General features: G+C 45.2%; 1 protein-coding gene across 1 annotated transcript in view; it reads right to left on the bottom strand.

Moving 5' to 3' along the window:
• Positions 1-16,757: 16,757 nt before the first annotated feature.
• TTLL1 (tubulin tyrosine ligase like 1) overlaps positions 16,758-21,127 on the bottom strand; it is a 57,508-nt gene continuing 53,138 nt past the window's right edge. Inside the window, exon 10 of the mRNA XM_040439171.1 lies at positions 16,758-17,263. Coding sequence (XP_040295105.1) covers positions 17,134-17,263 — 130 coding nt within the window. The 3' untranslated portion in view covers positions 16,758-17,133. The remainder of the gene's footprint in view (positions 17,264-21,127) is intronic.

Raw genomic sequence — 21,127 nt, forward strand, 5'->3', positions numbered from 1 at the left:
CAGGTGTACATATCTACTACACATTGTGCCCTGGTCATAAACGGTGCCGTGCTATTGTTCCCCTTTATCGGAATGATCTGAACCGCTGTAAAAGGAGGCAAGAGAGAGTTTCTGTGTAAACTTGTGAATTAATTATTAGCCCCTCTGGGTTCACTGAAGGCTTCACTGTGCAAACATAGAGCTGAAGGTAAGAGCATAGTCTGCCACATTCCATGCATATTTCCACAGAGGATTGTTCCGTCAGTACTTGTCATATCTACACGGAAAGTGGAGGGCGAGGAGCGTTTTATTCCCTAATTGCCTATTACCCCTAAAGAAGACCTGTCACCTCTTGCATTCCCTATGTAATAATTCTGGAGCATCTATTCTTATGTCTCTATATTGTGCCGTTCCTCTGTTATTTCTACTAGAAGTTTATGAATGGTCAGTAGCTTGCAGTAAAGGTTCAGATGGGTGTGTCCCTGCCCAGTCTGACACCAGCAGCACTGATTGGACAGACCCGCTACTGGTAACACCCAGCCGCTTGTTCCTTTACTGCAAACTGCTGCCAATTTATTTGCAAACTTCTAGCAGGAATAATACAGGAATGGCACAACATAGAGTCATAAGAATAGATGTTCCGGAATTGTTATCACATGGGGAATTCAAGGAGTTACTAAAGAAGATATGTCTAGAAGTCCATACTGTTGTGTAATTATTATGTTGTGGAAAATTAATAAAAAGATATTAAAAAAACAAAAAAAAAAAGACATGTCAAGAGAGGTGACAGGTCCTCTTTAAGAACCGGGCCAATTTATTTTTTTTAACTCCCCAGCTTTCAAGAGCCATACAGGAAATTTTTTAAAATTTTCCTTTCACATAGCCACATGAGCACTTATTTTTTTGCGGGACAAACTGGATCACTCAAGGCAAGGGCTTTTTCAGCAGATCCGGTGACGTAGGTGTTCCACGTAGCAGTCATGTGGCGACTCTCTTGATCTCAGAGTGAGACAGTAAAAGCAGTGCAAGTGCACTAGTAAGTTGAAGGGCCGGGAAGGTGAAGCACAGGGAAAGGGGAAATTTATACCCCTTTAAAAAATAATTTTAAAAACCCTTTAAAAATAATAATAAAAACCTTTAAAAATGTTCCTTTGCATTGCCATTGTCATAATTTGATAATTTGTTCTTATTTATTCATCTACAGAGCTGGAGGGGGAGGGAGCTGTAGTTTTTACTGACACCATTTTGGAGTGCATAAGACTTTTTGATCACTTTTTATAAAACAAAAATTTGGGGGGGCTATTTTTTTCCAATACGACATTAACTGCAAACAATAAAGATTGTTATATTTTAATTCAGATACTTGTACTTAAGTTTTTGGGATTTTTACTGGGTGCCTGTGAAGCTGTGCCTCAGGCATGGCTGTGGAGGCAGCCTGCTATGACAGTGCAAGGAGCCTTCACAAGGCCCAAGGCTGTCATATCATCCGCTTGGAGCCCCACGATTTTGCTGCAGGGGCTCTTATTGGATGGCAGAGAGAGTCCCTTCCCTCTGTCTAGCCTCACAGATGTCGTGATCGATATTGACAGTGGCACCTGAGTGACATTCGATACTCTCATGACGTATGGCACCTGAGTGACATTCGATACTCTCATGACGTTTGGGTTTATTATGGGTTAAGGGTTTAATATAAATGTAAAGGGGCACTACCATCAAATTTTTGTTATCACATTAAAGGGGTTGTACTAGGTTTTGAAGTTATGCCCTATCCACAGAATAGGGGACAACTTACTTATCGCTAGGGGTCCCATTTCCCCAATCTGATGGATCGGCAGGTCGGGCATGCGCCCTGCTGCTCCATTCATTTTCTACAGGACTGTTTGAGATAGTAGAGTACAGTGCTCAGCTATTTACATCCCATAGAGAATGAATGGAGTAGTAGGGCACATGCCCGCTCTATCAGAGCGGGGGAACTGGACACCCGTTCTCAGGATCGGTGCCGTCCCAGCGGTTGGAGCACCATTCTGTGGCTTGGGGATAACTTCAAACCTTAGCACAGCCGAAACCCAGTCAATGCGGACCAGAAGTAGAGGATCCAGCAACGCCGGGTACTGCAAGATCCAGCAGGCTGCTCTGTGCAGGAACAGTCTGCCAGATCTCCTAACAGAGATGTGAACGAGGCCTTACACTGATAAGTGAAATGCTCTTCTGTGGATATCTTTTTTTAGGCCTATCAAGAGAACAATGGAACTAATCGTTAATTTCTAACAATAATTTGTTTTCCCTTAGTCCTAACAGTGGCACAGATGGGGTATTCTGCCCCTGTGGACTGGTTAGGACAGGTGGAAGTTTTAATAAAATTAACAAACACACACACACCCTCCCTCTCCCAATAAAGAGGGGGCGTGACCCCCAGGCCCTTGTGTAGTTACAAGTAGAGAAAAAATAACAACTCTAAAGAATAACTAAGGGGGAGATATTTGCGTGCCACTGTTAGGACTAAGGGAAAACAAATAATCGTTAGAAATTAACGATTCCCTTACGTCCTAACCAGTGGCACAGATGGGGATCTAGCAAGAAGAAACCCTCATGGGAGGGTCCTCATGCCTGGCAGAAGCTAATACTGTCCGGCCAAATGAGGAATAGCTATGAATTCTAGAATCCACTCTATAGTGTGAGATAAAGGTGGAGTGAGAACAGATCACATCCAATGGAATCGAGCTTCTCTCTGCAAACAAAGTGGCCACTGCCCGAGTAGAGTGGGCCCTTACAAACTCAGGAAGCTCTGAGCCCTGAGACATATAGGACTCCCGAATTGCCTCTTTAATCCATCGACTGATAGAGGGCTTAGAGGCTTTCCTCCCCTTGTGGGTACCGGAAAAGAGGATAAGGAGCTTTTCATCTCTCCTAAATACCTTGGAGCGTTCCAGGTAAATCCTAAGACATCTCGAAATGTCGAGGGTATGAAGCCCTCTTTCCTCAGAGGAGGGGGGTGGAGCCAAAGTCGGCAGGGAAATCACCTGGTTAATGTTGTCAAAATAAGGCACCTTTGGAATAAAGGTAGGTAGAAATCTAAGTAGTACCCGGTCTTGAAGGAACCTAGTATAAGGTTCAAACGCGGATAAAGCTTGGAGTTCCCCAACTCGCTTTGCAGAGGTAATGGCCAACAAAAAGGTGATCTTCCAGGTAAGGAACTTGAATTCCACCTCCTCTAGGGGCTCAAAGGGGGGAGATGATAACCCCCTGAGCACGACCGTTAAATCCCAAACAGGGACAGGTCTAATCACTGTAGGCTTTAATCTTGAAGCTCCCTTCAGGAACCTCTTAATAAGGGGCTCTTGAGAAATAGGCCTGTTGAGACAGGCTGAAATTGCTGAAACCTGCACTTTGAGGGTAGAAGGGGACAGCCCCTTGTCCAGACCGTCTTGCAAAAACTGAAGAATTGCCGGAATGGAAGCTTCAGTGGATGACTGCTGACGCATAGAACACCATGATGAAAAAATCTTCCAAATTCTTGAGTAGGACCTATTAGTAGCTTCCGATCTGGAGTGCTCTAAGGTTCTCAAGACAGACCCCGAAAGTCCTTCTATCCTTGGAAGGGACTGATCAACCTCCAGGCCATCAGGTTGAACATTTGAAGATTTGAGGAGATCTGAGTGTCCCCCGACACCAGTACTCTCTCTGGGGGAAGCCTCCAAAATTGACCCCGACTCATCTGGAAGAGTTGGGTAAACCAAGCTCTCTTTGGCCAGTATGGAATGATGGCGATGACTGACGCTTGGTCCTGCCTGATTTTCATCAAGACCCTCGGTATCAAGGAAATTGGAGGGAAGATGTAGGCCAGCCTGAACCTCCACGGGATTGACAGTGCATCTATTGCCACCGGGTTGTCCTCCCTGTAAAGGGAGCAATATCTCTCCACCTTGGTGTTGAACCTCGTTGCCATGAGATCGATCTCTGGCATGCCCCACCTGAGCGTTATCTCCTTGAAGACCTCTGGATGAAGTGACCATTCTCCGGTTGAAAGACCTCGGCTCAGGCGATCCGCGATCACATTGTGAACTCCGCGAATGTGAACGGCTGATAAATGGGTGAGGTTCAGTTCTGCCCAATCCAATATCACCCCTATCTCTCTCAGGAGACTTTGTGACCTCGTGCCTCCCTGCTTGTTGATATACAGCACAGCGGTCATGCTGTCTGACTGTACCTTCACTGCTTTCCCTCGAATGAAGGAAGCAAAATGAAAAAGAGCTAGTCTGATCGCTCTGATCTCCAAGAGATTCGATGACAATGATTTCTCCTGTGGTGTCCAAGTTCCTTGGACTGTCTTGTCCAGAAAATGAGCTCCCCAGCCTACTAGGGATGCATCTGAAGTAAGTATGATCAAAGAGGGCTGGATCAAGGACTTGCCGTCCTCGAGGTGAGACCACCATCTTAGAGAGGATCGGGCATGTTAAGACAGGGAGTGCACGGAATTGAGTCCCACCGGACTGTGATTCCACTTGGCTAGTACCTCCGACTGAAGCGGACAGAGATGCCATAATGCCCAAGGTACCGCCTCTGCGGTTGATGACATTAGTCCCAACATCTTCATCAATGTTCAAATTGTTACCTCTCGTGGTACTGAGAGAGAACAGGCTGTTAGTTGAACGGATCGCCTTCTCTCGGGAGTGAGATGAATAGTCATCTTAACTGAATCCACCACGAACCCCAGGAACCTTACCGAGGTGGCTGGCAGAAGTTGGGACTTGTCCCAGTTGATTAGCCATCCTAGCTGATGAAGGAAGGCGACAGCCTGTTGAATGTGTTGGGACAGGATCGCTTGGGAAGGGGCTCTGAGGAGCCAATCGTCCAGGTAAGGAACTATGCTCAGACCCTGAAGCCTTAGAGCGGCCACCACGGACACCACCACCTTGGTAAAAGTGTGTGAGGCTGAAAAAATCCCAAACGGGAGGGCCACAAACTGGAAATGTTTTAAGACCCCCCCCCCCATCTGTACCGCGATCCTTAAGAATCTTCTGGACCCAGGGTGGATGGGAATATGGAGATAAGCATCCTTGAAGTCCAAGGTTGCCAAGAAATCTCCCGGCACGAGAAGATTGGTCACTGACTGGATAGTTTCCATACGGAATTTCTTTTGTTTGATAAAACGATTGAAGTACCTCAGATCTATAATCATCCTCCATCCTCCGGTATTCTTGGGTACCAGAAACACTGGGAAATAGATACCTGCTCCCCTCTCTTGGGGGGGGACCTCCTCTAGAGCCCCCTTCTGAAGATATTCTAGAACATAGCTCTCTAGAACTCTTTGCTTGCTGCAGGGAAGTAACCTTGTCTGGACTAACTTGTCCGCAGGCGGACTGCTCAAGTCCACAAGGTAACCTTGAGAAATGATGCGAAGGACCCATTGGTCCTGGATATGATCCTGGCAAAAACCTAGAAAATGTTGTAGGCGCCCGCCTACGGGAATGTGGGGAGCAGGGAGCATTGGACATCCAGTCAGACCGGCTAAATACCAAGAGCCTCGAGGAGGCCCGCAATCAGAGCGTCGAGGACTTCTTGGGGGGGTCTAGATTACCTAGAGGATTTTCCTCCTCTACGGGGACCCCAATCTCTCTGGGTTCTAGGTTGAGGTTCCGGCCTGGAACCATACCTCTTGCCCCGACCACGAAAGGACTGCTGGGGAAGGGACTTGCCCTTCTTGTCCGACAGCCCCTCCATTATCTGGTCTAGCTCTGCTCCATAAAGATTGCCGGGTTCATAAGCCATAGCGCAAAGGTTATGCTTAGAGGTAGTATCAGCCTTCCAAGGCTTCAACCAGAGCGGACGCCTGCCCGCGGTTGAAAGCGCCATGGATTTGGACGTCAACTTCAATTGTTGTGGAGCAGCGTCACACAAGAAGTCGATGGCTAAACTGGCAGTCTTACAGGAGGCCAAGATGTCATCCCTGGAAACCCCCTGGTCCAGGTCAGACTGTATCTGGGCGAACCTCGATCTAAGAAAATTTGCCACTTCTGATGACGCACTAGCGACTGAGGCGGAGGCAGACGCCGAAGAATAAACCCGCCTAAGGGCGCAATCCGCCTTCCGATCCATCGGATCTTGGAGGCTTGATCCGTCGTCTGATGGGATTAAAGTCCTCCTTGAAAGTTTGGAAATAGCAATGTCCACCTTTGGGACAGGCCCCCAGGATGATACCTGATCCTCCTTCAAAAGGAAAAATCGCCTTGAATCTCTTGGGACCCTTCTCCGTTTTTTTCCATTCTGTCTTCATTACTGAAAGTAGGGAACTATCCGCTTTAAAGGCCCTGGGCCCCTTAGAGGCAGAAGATGAGGCTTCCCCCGGATCAACGTCCTGGTCCCCCGACCGGATGGATCTTAGCAGCCGCTGGGCTTTATCAGGAGGGAAAAAATAAGCAAAACCATCCTCGTCCTCAGAGGAGGAAGAGACCGATCCCTCTCTTACATCCTGAGCCCCCGATACTTCCATCGCCCGATGAGGAGAGGAAGGACGTTGGCGTTTGGAGACAAAGGCATGCTTCAATTCCTCTATGGAAGCGTTCCTCTGACTAATGTTGATTTCGATGTAGCCCTTCACCCAGTCAATGACGTCATGGACCGTCGGTTCCTGCTGGGGGAGTGCTTTGGCCCTACAGGGTGGGCATCTGGAAAAAGCATAGTTGTCTTCCAGCACAACCTGGCAATCATGGCACTGCAGGTGATGCCTTTTGCCAGAATTCTTTCTGCTGGGCTCCCGGTCACCGTCCCCGGTAGAAGACATGGCTGCAATACAAGAGAAGGGAATAAACCGTAAAATTCAGAGGAAAAAAGGACAATTAACAGCAAGCTTCAGGGTCTTTACCCAGAAGATCCTAAGGTCTGAATTGCAAATCGCAACACACAAGAACTTGCAAGAAAGCAGAACTTGCAAGCAATCACACAAAGTCTCAAGGTTAAACAGATACAATCTGCGCTCCAAGAGACTGAGCTTGGCGCAACACTAGCTTTAAATAGCCCTGTTTGGCGCCAAACAAACCAAGCTCTGCCCCGGAAGGGGCGGGGTTAACCTCATAATGAAACCTAATAAATTTGCCCTATACAGGACCCTATAGGAGAAAATTGTAGGGCAACTTGCCCCTAAAGTAAAAAAATGAAAAAATGCCCCGCATAAATCCACTGTAGAGACAGTTAAGCACGGCCTGCTATCGGCAGGGCGGAGGAGGGAAGTGACGTCACCTGACATCACTTCCCCAAGATGGCAGCGCCCAGCAGAACATGCGGGACGCCGCTACAGCCACATGGGGAAGAGCCGACGCCGGAGCACAGCAAAATGGTGAGTGCCCGACCTCCGGCCCCAACACAGACAGGGTTCGAATCAAACGATCCGACCCGGCCAAGATACAACAACCTCCTCCGCCGAAACGGAGGAGGGGGACCACACGTCCTAGCTGTCCAAAGGACAGAAAAAAACACAAGGGCTTGGGAGTCACGCCCCCTCTTTATTGGGGGAGGGAGGGTGTGTGTTTGTTAATTTTATTAAAACTTCCACCTGTCCTAACCAGTCCACAGGGTCAGAATACCCCATCTGTGCCACTGGTTAGGACATAAGGGAACAGTGCATTACGGCTCATGCAAACAAACTTATGTTTTGGTCCGCATCTGATCCGCACTTCAATGAGGCCTGTATTAGACCAGCAGATGCTGTTGACGATTGTCATGAAGGAAGAGTTCCTTCCTGGCAATTGCCTACTCGTCAGTGGAGGAAACCGCCGCTATTACACGCCAATGCCATTGTTCGCCCCCATACAAAATCATTGTTTGCCGGCAGCAGGTCATGATTAGACAGCATGATCTGCCTTTGGCAAATGATTTTTAAGCCAGCTTAAAGATTGTGATTGCCCGATTAACAAGTATTTGTGCACTCATCGGGTAATCGGCGGCACTATTATACGCTAATGAGCGTTCCTACGAATGCATGTTAGCGATGATCTGCACAATTATCCGCTGGTGTAATACGGCCTTAACAATAACTTATCTATCTACATAGGAGTTTTATCTCTGTGCTAGACAATATTTTGTATTTAATTTTCAATTGTAGTGTACTGCCGAAATGAAAAAGCAAAAAAAAACTGCAAAAAATTCTTGTTTTCTATGACTATTGAGTTAAAAATACCCCTTTCTGTCAGAAATGTACCATCATCTACACACAGCGGAAGCTGTTGTAAATATGTAGCATATCACCTACAGTATACAGAAATCAGTACCTCAAGAATATAAAATAGCCCCAAAAAAAGACTGAGGTGCCTGTTCCTCGTGCCCACACCAAACACATAGGAACCAGCAGTGGACGGCGGCAGATTTAGGGGTTGCTAATCTGAGCAACTGCCCAGGGCCTCTATTTCCTAAGAACCCTAAGGTACTGGATTTCCAGGAGTGTAGTGTGTAGCGTGTCATCTTTCACTGCCCTAGACCACCAGGGACAAGGGAAATACCATTTACATTAACCAGAGGTTACTTACAACCAGAGGTTTGTATCTGGTTTTGGTGCCAAACTAGTGCCTTCATCACCCAATAATGAGTAGTCTTGGAATAAAACTAGATACATATCTTGCACTGCCCCATGACATCCATTTCTATTAGCTAAAGCAAGGAATCACATCCAGCATAGCTGAAGGCACTAGTTGGCTGCAGGAAGTGTAAAGAATGGTGAGCGTGAACATCTAGTGATCTTTATTGGTGGCCATACACCTTCGATAGCTGAGCATTCGGCTGATAACTATTCTTCCTGTTCTCTCTCCATACACATGAACTTTCAACTAGGCCAAGCATGCATGTGTCCTCAGTAGGGAGAGCGGAATAAGCTGCTGCCAGACACTTCCTATGCAGAAGAGATGGTAGGCCAGCCAAAAACTTTTAGTTTCCCAGAAAACCTGCCTACGAGGGGGGCTATTGTCAGATTCCAACTTCTCAGAGGTTGGGAGAGGGGATTGCAGTCCTGCAATTGTTCTTTTAAAGGGGTTGTCTAAGCTGTTTATTTTGATGGCCTATCCCCAAGAAAGTTCAATATTTGATAAGTGGGGGTCCTACTCTCAGCAACTCTGCTGATCAGCTGTTTGAAGAGACCGCAGCCTCCTCCTAGGTCAGTGATGTCATGTTCACCAGTCACAGGGCCTAGGTGCCATTCAGTCCTATTCAAGCGAATGGGGCTGAGCAGAGATACAAAGCGCGGCCACTATACAATGTACGGCGCTGTGCTTGGTAAGCTGCAAGGAGGCCGTTGCCCTCAGCAGAACGTCGTGGCTTCCTCGATCAGCAGTGGAGCTGGATATTAGACCCCCACTAATCTGATATTGATGGCCTATGCTGAGGACAGGTCATCAATATAAAAAACCCTTTTAACCACCTCCGGACCGCCTAACGCACGGATGCGTCCGGAAGGTGGTTGATTCATTCCTCCTGGACGCATCCGTGCGTCATCTCGCGAGACGCGAGATTTCCTGTGAACGCGCGCACACAGGCGCGCGCGTTCACAGGATCGGAAGGTAAGCGAGTGGATCTCCAGCTTGCCAGCGGCGATCGTTCGCTGGCAGGCTGGAGATGCGATTTTTTTAACCCCTAACAGGTATATTAGACGCTGTTTTGATAACAGCGTCTAATATACCTGCTACCTGGTCCTCTGGTGGTCCCTTTTGTTTGGATCGACCACCAGAGGACACAGGTAGCTCAGTAAAGTAGCACCAAACACCACTACACTATACTACACCCCCCCCCCCTGTCACTTATTAACCCCTTATGAACCCCTGATCACCCCATATAGACTCCCTGATCACCCACCTGTCATTGATCACCCCCCTGTCATTGATCACCCCCCTGTAAGGCTGCATTCAGATGTCCGTATGATTTTTACGGATCCACTGATACATGGATCGGATCCGCAAAACACATACGGACATCTGAATGGAGCCTTATAGGGGGGTGATCAATGACAGGGGGTGATCACCCCATATAGACTCCCTGATCACCCCCCTGTCATTGCTCACCCCCCTGTCATTGATCACCCCCCTGTAAGGCTTCATTCAGATGTCCGTATGATTTTTACGGATCCACTGATACATGGATCGGATCCGCAAAACACATACGGACATCTGAATGGAGCCTTATAGGGGGGTGATCAATGACAGGGGGGTGATCACCCCATATAGACTCCCTGATCACCCCCCTGTCATTGATCACCCCCCTGTAAGGCTGCATTCAGATGTCCGTATGATTTTTACGGATCCACTGATACATGGACCGGAATCGCAAAACACATACGGACATCTGAATGGAGCCTTATAAGGGGGTGATCAATGACAGGGGGGTGATCACCCCATATAGACTCCCTGATCACCCTCCTGTCATTGATCACCCCCCTGTAAGGCTCCATTCAGACATTTTTTTGGCCCAAGTTAGCGGAAATTATTATTTTTTTTCTTACAAAGTCTCATAGTCCACTAACTTGTGTCAAAAAATAAAATCTCACATGAACTCACCATACCCCTCACGGAATCCAAATGCGTAAAATTTTTTAGACATTTATATTCCAGACTTCTTCTCACGCTTTAGGGCCCCTAGAATGCCAGGGCAGTATAAATACCCCACATGTGACCCCATTTCGGAAAGAAGACACCCCAAGGTATTCCGTGAGGGGCATATTGAGTCCATGAAAGATTGAAATTTTTGTCCCAAGTTAGCGGAAAGGGAGACTTTGTGAGAAAAAAAATAAATAAATCAATTTCCGCTAACTTGTGCCAAAAAAAAATTCTATGAACTCACCATGCCCCTCATTGAATACCTTGGGGTGTCTTCTTTCCAAAATGGGGTCACATGTGGGGTATTTATACTGCCCTAGCATTCTAGGGGCCCTAAAGCGTGAGAAGAAGTCTGGGATCCAAATGTCTAAAAATGCCCTCATAAAAGGAATGTGGGCCCCTTTGCCCACCTAGGCTGCAAAAAAGTGTCACACATCTGGTATCGCCGTACTCGGGAGAAGTTGGGCAATGTGTTTTGGGGTGTCATTTTACATATACCCATGCTGGGTGAGATAAATATCAACTTTGCCAACTTTGTATAAAAAATGGGAAAAGTTGTCTTTTGCCGAGATATTTCTCTCACCCAGCATGAGTATATGTAAAAAGACACCCCAAAACACATTGCCCAACTTCTCCTGAGTCGGCTATACCACATGTGTGACACTTTTTTGCAGCCTAGGTGGGCAAAGGGGCCCACATTCCAAAGAGCACCTTTCGGATTTCACAGGTCATTTACCTACTTACCACACATTAGGGCCCCTAGAATGCCAGGGCAGTATAACTACCCCACAAGTGACCCCATTTTGGAAAGAAGACACCCCAAGGTATTCCGTGAGGGGCATGGCGAGTTCCTAGAATTTTTTATTTTTTGTCACAAGTTTTTTTTTTTCCTTACAAAGTCTCATATTCCACTAACTTGTGACAAAAAATAAAAACTTCCATGAACTCACTATGCCCATCACGAAATACCTTGGGGTGTCTTCTTTCCAAAATGGGGTCACTTGTGGGGTAGTTATACTGCCCTGGCATTTTAGGGGCCGAATGCGTGAGAAGTGGTTTGAAATCAAAATCTGTAAAAAATGGCCGGTGAAATCTGAAAGGTGCTCTTTGGAATGTGGGCCCCTTTGCCCACCTAGGCTGCAAAAAAGTGTCACACATCTGGTATCCCCGTACTCAGGATAAGTTGGGCAATGTGTTTTGGGGTGTCTTTTTACATATACCCATGCTGGGTGAGAGAAATATCTTGGCAAAAGACAACTTTTCCCATTTTTTTATACAAAGTTGGCATTTGACACCCCAAAACACATTGCCCAACTTCTCCTGAGTACGGGGATACCAGATGTGTGACACTTTTTTGCAGCCTAGGTGGGCAAAGGGGCCCACATTCCAAAGAGCACCTTTCGGATTTCACCGGCCATTTTTTACAGATTTTGATTTCAAACTACTTACCACACATTAGGGCCCCTAGAATCCCAGGGCAGTATAACTACCCCACAAGTGACCCCATTTTGGAAAGAAGACACCCCAAGGTATTCGCTGATGGGCATAGTGAGTTCATGGAAGTTTTTATTTTTTGTCACAAGTTAGTGGAATATGAGACTTTGTAAGGAAAAAAAAAATCATCATTTTCCGCTAACTTGTGACAAAAAATAAAAAATTCTAGGAACTCGCCATGCCCCTCACGGAATACCTTGGGGTGTCTTCTTTCCAAAATGGGGTCACTTGTGGGGTAGTTATACTGCCCTGGCATTCTAGGGGCCCAAATGTGTGGTAAGTAGTTTGAAATCAAAATCTGTAAAAAATGGCCGGTGAAATCCGAAAGGTGCTCTTTGGAATGTGGGCCCCTTTGCCCACCTAGGCTGCAAAAAAGTGTCACACATGTGGTATCTCCGTACTCAGGAGAAGTTGGGCAATGTGTTTTGGGGTGTCATTTTACATATACCCATGCTGGGTGAGATAAATATCTTGGTCAAATGCCAACTTTGTATAAAAAAATTGGAAAAGTTGTCTTTTGCCAAGATATTTCTCTCACCCAGCATGGGTATATGTAAAATGACACCCCAAAACACATTGCCCAACTTCTCCTGAGTACGGAGATACCACATGTGTGACACTTTTTTGCAGCCTAGGTGGGCAAAGGGGCCCACATTCCAAAGAGCACCTTTCAGATTTCACCGGCCATTTTTTACAGATTTTGATTTCAAACTACTTACCACACATTTGGGCCCCTAGAATGCCAGGGCAGTATAACTACCCCACAAGTGACCCCATTTTGGAAAGAAGACACCCCAAGGTATTCGCTGATGGGCATAGTGAGTTCATAGAAGTTTTTATTTTTTGTCACAAGTTAGTGGAATATGAGACTTTGTAAGAAAAAAATAAAATAAAAAAAAAATCATCATTTTCCGCTAACTTGTGACAAAAAATAAAAAGTTCTATGAACTCACTATGCCCATCAGCGAATACCTTAGGGTGTCTACTTTCCGAAATGGGGTAATTTGTGGGGTGTTTGTACTGTCTGAGCATTGTAGAACCTCAGGAAACATGACAGGTGCTCAGAAAGTCAGAGCTGCTTCAAAAAGCGGAAATTCACATTTTTGTACCATAGTTTGTAAACGCTATAACTTTTACCCAAACCATTTTTTATCAAAGACATGTAGAACAATAAATTTAGAGCAAAATTTATATATGGATGTCGTTTTTTTTTGCAAAATTTTACAACTGAAAGTGAAAAATGTCTTTTTTTTGCAAAAAAAATTGTTAAATTTCGATTAATAACAAAAAAAGTAAAAATGTCAGCAACAATGAAATACCACCAAATGAAAGCTCTATTAGTGAGAAGAAAAGGAGGTAAAATTCATTTGGGTGGTAAGTTGCATGACCGAGCAATAAACGGTTAAAGTACTGTAGGTCAGAAGTGTAAAAAGTGGCCTGGTCATTAAGGGTGTTTAAGCTATAGGGGCTGAGTTGGTTAATATTTGGATGTCTTCATGAAGTGTGTGGTTTCATATGGCCAGGACGACTTGTGAATGTCCTACCTAATCACTTTTAATTATGAATCATGAATGCAGTTTATTACTTTGGTGAGTTGTAGCTATTGTGTAGGTGTCAGCCATTGTCGGTGTTTAGTAGACTCTGCTCCATCAGCACATCACAGTTATTCCTTTCTCAGTAATAAAAACCTATGCAACCATCTGAATCTCAACTAATTAACCTAATTACAATTCACCATCTTCTCTAAGGGTACAGGCACACAGCGCAGCAGCTGATAAGCGGCCTCGGCGCAGTCTGAACCGATCAGCCTCAGCAGTATTCAACTAGCTCATTACAAACTGTTTTTTTCACTGTTCTTTGTTAATGGTTTTGCGTTAAGGCCCCTTTACACTGCTCGTTGGAGCAGATGATTGGCAGCAAGAAACTGTTCCTTCCTGGCAATCGCCTGCTCGTCAGTGAAAGAGACCTCCGCATTTACATGCAGCAGTCTCCTCCACAGTATGGCTTATGCCATTGCTCGTCTCCATACAGAATCAATGTTTTCCGGTACTGTTTAGACTGCGATCTGTTGCCGGCAAATGATGATTTAGGTATCTGCACCAATGACCTATTACCTGATGAATGAGCGTTTAGTCAGTTCATTGGGTAATCGGTGGCACCTTTACACCGGCCGAACATTGGGCAGTGTAAAGGGGCCTTTAGCCTGCATTTAATAATGATTTAAGGCCCTATTACACGGGCAGATAGATCATATGATTGTCAATCACCTGCTCACTAGAGGAGGTGACCACTGCGATCACATGCAGCGATCTCCTCGTCAGTATAGGGACGAACTATTGCTACTGCACCACTTGTCCCTATACTGTCTCATTGTTTGCTGGCAGCAGAGCGCCTCTTACACGGCGCCATCTGCCAAGATTTTATAACATGTTAAAAAATCTTGATTACCCGATGATCGCTAACGAGTGTTCATACGAAGGCTCGTTAGCGATCATCTTAAAGGGTTTCTACCACCAGATTTTGAGATTTTTCGCTGACTGACCCTAGCGATCTGCTAGTGTCTGCACTACCTAACAGTGCTCTTGTATTACCTTTGTCTGCTGCCGTTAAGCTTAAAAACATACTTTTATTGATATGCAAATGAGCCTCTAGGTGCTATGGGGGCGTCTTTTCAGCACCTAGAGGCTCCGTCTACTCACTATTTCTGCCGCCCACCGCGTCCCTCCAGCCCGCCCCGCTCCTCTTCATTGACAACCAACCTCGCTCCATCTCTAATTCCAGCACCTGCGCCGTGAGCTTCTTTATTCGGCGCAGGCGCAGTGACTGTCGGACCGCAGTGAAGATGCCGGCGCAGGGAGCGGTCCGACAGTCACTGCGCCTGCGCCGAATACAGAAGCGCACGGCACAAGAGCACTGTTAGGTAGTGCAGACACTAGCAGATCGCTAGTGTCAGTCAGCGAAAAATCTCAAAATCTGGTGGTAGGAACCCTTTAACAATAATCTGCCAGTGTAATAGGGCCTTTAGGCTGCTCTCACACAGTCAGTGTTTGGTCAGTGATTGTTAGACAAAACCAGGTTTTGGCTCGAAATCACTGAACAAATCACTAAATTCAACTCCCAGAATTCTCCTTTCACTCTTATGGGAGTTACAGCCAAGTAAGCGTGCATCCTGAGAGTTGTAGTTTCACAGCAGCTGGAGTGCCGAAGGTTGGCGCCTCAGTTGAATACTGCAGAAGCTGCACGTGGACAATAATAGCAAAAAACATTGCATTTCTTAGTAAAACATAGTTTTTCAGTGGATTTTTTTTTGTCTGTGTGACACACTAACGCAATGTGTGAGCACAGCATTAATGTTGCTCGTATATAAGGGTTTAGTCATGCTACCATTGTTCTTGCCTTATTTTTTCTGAAATCGCAGCAAGTCCGAGACATTTTGCTGCAATTCAGGAAATAACTGCAGCAAAAAACTACAATATGACCACAACATGCGTGTAAACGCTAAGGTCCTCAGAGGATTTTTATTTCTTCATTCTTGGCCTTCTCCTAGAGTTCAATTAAACCTTGATTTTATTGGGACCTGCGAATTTACCCAAAGAGTATGGCCACACGGGTAGACATTGCCCTGCGGATTTCACCCTCAGCATTGCAGAAGTCAGAACCTCACCAATTCAGATACTTCTACAGTTCACATCAGTGCTAACCACTGACGAAGACGAATAAAAAAAATAACTGAAGTGCTCCAAACGGGACATAACTAACACTAATAGCATTAGATGGGGACCTCGACTACAATGGGGTACGTTACATTTCCGTTAGGGAGTCTGGTATTTGTGATGGAGGCTCCTGCCGACAATGTGAACACAGCCTCATTCTGTTGATAGGTGATAAGTTCTTATGGTGGAACAACCTCTAGAAGTGCTTTGACACTGCCATAGCGCCCACCTGCAGCAGCCACTAGGGGGAGCTCACTACCCTTCAGCTTCCATTACATTCAATACTACCTGTATAAATCCACAGGCAGTTAGCCCCCCCTAGTGGTCGCTGCATGCAGACAGAATTTTATCATTTATCAAGTGAGAAGAAATAGATATTTTACAACTATAGAAAAGAACACAAACTGTCCCATTGTGTACATTTTGTTTATTGCAATCTTGTGGATGCAATTTCCATGCATGAATCAGACTTTCCTGTTAATTTACATCCTGAACATCAGAGGGATATTCCAGCCAAAACAATGGATTCCGTCATCCACCTCCTGTGGATGTCAGCATAGGACTGATTAGAGTTGGTTATAAATGGTCAGGAATCTTCAACCACTGATGAAGAAAGTGGAGGGGACAGCTGGAGAAGGCGGGGTACAAAGTTATATAATCTAACATGTAAAGTCCTTAGGATGTAGCACTGGTACTTCAAATGCTTATTTCTACTGTCATCTGTCAAGCCATATAGTACTATGTACTGGTATTGATGTAGCAGAGTTCTGCAAGTTGACCTGTCATTTTGCACAAAGTCTACAGGCCCAAAGCCTGAGACTGCACTGCTAAGAAACTGTGTGTAGATCCAAATAATCCTTATTCTCCATGGTGATTCCAATTCTGAGACAACTGAGGATGGTGTCATTAGACCCTCTCAGTAGTGCAGCCTAAGTTTTAGGCCTAGAACTAAGTAAGAAAAATGTTTTTCCTATTTAACTGATCAGTGCAAGGACTTTATTATAATGGTAAGCCTCTTCTGAATAAATAACATTTCCAGAGTTTATCAGCACTGAAGATGGAAGGATTATAGAGGAAGACATTTTCCTCCACACCATGTCCTTCCTGTGCAGACTATTGCAGCTATCAGCATGCACCTTCTGCATAATGTCCGCGTGCAGATGGAATATACATAGCCTTGTGCACCGCCACTTCCCGTCTCGGCAATTTCCCTATAAATTCTTCTTCCACAGTCGATATCATCGCTTTCACACAGCATTTCATCTTGTATGTCTCCATGTCTTTTTTTTTTGTGGATGTATCTCCACCTCCGGCAAACAAATACCCCTTCCACTCAGGAGACTGTAGAACTTCATTCCCATTTCCCTATAAACCAACTATTTCCAAGTCGTGGGTGCAGATCTCCCAGACTCTTTGGTTCGGCTGCCTTTGAAGCCAAATGTCTGTCCTGGTCGGTTCCTCAGGTCCCGTTCTGACCCATCGGCCTGTGCAGCTTCTTCATCAAATCTACAAAGGGACACAACCAAATAATGTTACATAGATGATTGGATCTTTAGGTCTTTTCATGCTTTACAGGGTGATTTAGTTCGGAGGGGGGAAAGCCATGCATGAGATTGGCTAATCTTCTGGCCTCTTTTAATAAAGGCGAGTTTGCAGACCCCAATTTATTTTTTGGCTTCTCAGCTTCAGCATTTCACGGACTATGATTTGGGAGCCAATTTTCCATATGTATTGGTTGTGCCTAATTAGTAGGCAGTTATCAATTTGGAAGGTTAAAATGGGACAGGAGTTGGAACTAGATGCCCTTTGCTGCTTATTTAGCAACCTCTCTTCATAATACTGTGATGGTCAGGGTTAGGGTTCATGCACACAAATGTATTTTCTTTCCGTGTCCGTTCAGTTTTTTTGCGGACCGTATGCGGAACCATTCACTTCAATGGGTCCGCAAAAAAACTGAAGTTACTCCGTGTGCATTCCGTTTCCGTATGTCCGTTCCGCCCAAAAATTTAACATGTCCTATTATTGTCTGCATTACGGACAAGAACAGTACAGTTCTATGAAGGGCCAGCTGTTCCGTTCCGCAAAACACGGAATGCACACGGATGTCATCCGTATTTTTTGCGGATCCTTTTTTTTGCAGACCGCAAAATACATACGGTCGTGTGCATGAGCCCTTAGGCTACTTTCACATCTGCGCTTTCCCTTTCTGCTATTGAGATCCGTTATAGCAGGGGTGCACAACCTGCGGCCCGGGGGCCACATGCGGCCCTCGATACCATTCTGTGCGGCCACCAATCATCTGGTAACATACATGTATGTCTATGTCTTGTGGCTGCTCACATGTATCTTTCATGTATTTTCCCATTAGATGGGAGTACTAGAAGTATGACTAGACATTTATGATATATACTGTATTCAATATGCCATAAAAATTGTATTTCAGTTGGTAATACCCCTTTAAGTTTTATTTTCGGCCCTTGGAATTGGTTCAGGCTCACAACGTGGCCCCCAACCAGAAAAGGTTGTGCACCCCTGCGTTATAGGATCTCAATACCGGAGGAAAATGCTTCAGTTTTGTCCCCATTCATTGTCACCAGAATGCAGACTGTTCCGTTTCATTGCGTTCCCAAGCAGCGATTTTGAGTGCGTCCTGGGATGTGGAGCAAGACGGGTCCGTCATGACTCACAATGTAAGTCAATGTTGATGGATCAGTTTTCACTGACACAAAAGAAAACTGATCAGTCCCCGATTGACTTACCATAGGTTTAGTGCCGGATACGTCATGGTTATTTTAGAGCTAATACAACCGGATCCATTCAGAACAGATGCAGACGGTTGTATTATCATAACGGAAGCGTTTTTTCTGATCCATGATGGATCCAGCAAAGACGCAGATGTGTAAGTAGCCTAATAGGTTTTCATTTTTTCTTGTGAGATTATCAGTTGCTAGAAGGTGGATGTCATCAAAAGGACCATCTTATCAAAGCATCTAAGCAGATGTATAAATAGGAGAGTGTGACTTCTCCCCAATAATTTGGCCCAAGAAGAAATATCTTGAGTTTTGAGGAACATTGTTTTTATGATACAGTCCTGATCAAAAGTTTAAGACCACTTGAAAAATGGCAAAAAATCATATTTAGCATGGCTGTATCTTAACAAGGTTCCAAGTAGAGCTTCAACATGCAACAAGAAGAAATGGCAGTGAGACAAAACATTTTTTGAGCATTCAATTTAATGAAAACAACGAATAAACTGAAACAGGCTGTTTTTCAGCTGATCAAAAGTTTAGGACCACACCTCCAAAAAAAAACTAAACCCCCCCAAAACAGAAATCCAACTTCCAAACATGAACTCAGTAAAGAGTAGCTCCGCCGGTCTTGTTTATCACTTCCAAAATTTGTTTCGGCATGCTTGATGCAAGCGTTTCCATGAGGTGAGTGGGAACATTTCTCCAAATGGTGAAGACGGCCGCACGAAGGCCATCTACTGTCTGGAACTGTTGTTCATTTTATAAACTTCCCTTGCCATCCATCCCAAAGGTTCTCAATTGGATTTAGATCAGGGGAACCACAGGATGGGCCAAAAGAGTGATGTTATTCTCCTGGAAGAAGTCCCTTGTCCTGCGGGCATTGTGTACTGTAGCGTTGTCCTGTTGAAAAACCCAGTCGTTACCACACAGACGAGGGCCCTCAGTCATGAGGAAATGCTCTCTGCAACATCTGGACATAGCCAGCGGCCGTTTGACGCCCCTGCACTTCCTGAAGCTCCATTGTTCCACTGAAGGAAAAAGCACCCCAGACCATTATGGCGCCCACTCCACTGTGGCGCGTAGAAAACATCTCAGGTGGGATCTGCTTGTCATGCCAGTAACGTTGGAAACCATCAGGACCATCAAGGTTAAATTTTTTCTCATCAGAGAATAAAACTTTCTTCCACCTTTGAATGTCCCATGTTTGGTGCACTCTTGCAAAGTCCAAACGAGCAGTTCTGTGGCGTTCAAGGAGACGAGGTCTTTGAAGACGTTTTTTGTTTTTGAAGCCCTTCAGTCTCAGATGCCGTCTGATGGTTATGGGGCTGCAGTCAGCACCAGTAAGGGCCTTAATTTGGGTCGAGGATCATCTAGTGTCTTGACGGACAGCCAATTGGATCCTCCGGCTCAGTGCTGATGAAATCTTTTGGGGTCTTCCACTTGACTTTTTTGTTCCATAACCCTCAGGATCATTTAAGGAATTCCAAATGACTGTCTTACTGTGTCCCACCTCAGCAGCGATGGCGCGCTGTGAGAGACCCTGCTTATGCAGTTCAACAACCCAACCACATTCAAAAAGGGAGAGTTTTTTTGCCTTTGCCATCACAACGTGTGACTACCTGACAGAAAATGACAATGAATCCACATCTTTGCACAGATTTGGCCTTTTAAAAGGCATGTGGTCCTAAAATTTGGGATCAGCTGAAAAACAGCCTGTTTCAGTTTATTCGTTATTTTCAATTAATTGAATGCTCAAAAAATGTTTTGTCTCACTCTCATTTCTTCTTGTTGCATGTTGAAGCTCTACTTGGAACCTTGTTAAGATCCACATTGTAAAATATGATTTTTGGCCCATTTTTCAAGTGGTCTTAAACTTTTGATCAGGACTGTACTACCTACTTCTCACAGGACAATTCCAGTTAGTGTACCATAACAGTTTCAGTTACAGTATACCCTATAACAGTTCCAGCTACAGCGCCCCCTATAACACTTTTTTTTTTTTTTTTAACTGTTTTTATTAAGTTTTCAAATATTTGAAGACTAAACATACAAACAAAGGCGGTCGCACTGCTACCATTAGTATTCATTCTTACAAGTGCAAAATTATTTATCAATTGTAGTGTCCATGAACATGCAGAGGCTGACAAAAACCCAACTAAACTATCAGTATTAGCCGACCGCCTCCGTAGGATACAATAGCAGCTATCCCCAAGAGAGCCTTGATATTATAGACTGATATGGTCCCTAGTGGGCTCTCGGGGTAGATGCCACGATATCTTCTCCTTCCTAATGTACAGTGCTACTTCGTGGAAGTGAATTAGAGAACTGCAAAGAAAAGGGGGTTAGTCAGCACTTCCCAATGCACAGGTGCACGCTGCCATGGCATAAACCTAGAGGAAAAAAAGGGGGAATGCAGCAGCACCCTGCATACCAGATAAAGTGCAATAATGCCATAGTCACAAAAAATATTATAGTGCTAATACTACGCTAATTTATAAAGTGAGATGCTTGGCAAATGCATTTTGTACAATACCATTTGAGCCCGTTTGCCGGACGGGTCCTAACACTAAATACTACCTGTTATGCACCATAATGGCCGCCATAAAAGTTCAGGAAGTGT

Source organism: Bufo bufo, chromosome 1 (assembly GCF_905171765.1).
Source record: "Bufo bufo chromosome 1, aBufBuf1.1, whole genome shotgun sequence".
NCBI classification, from domain to species: Eukaryota; Metazoa; Chordata; class Amphibia; order Anura; family Bufonidae; genus Bufo; species Bufo bufo.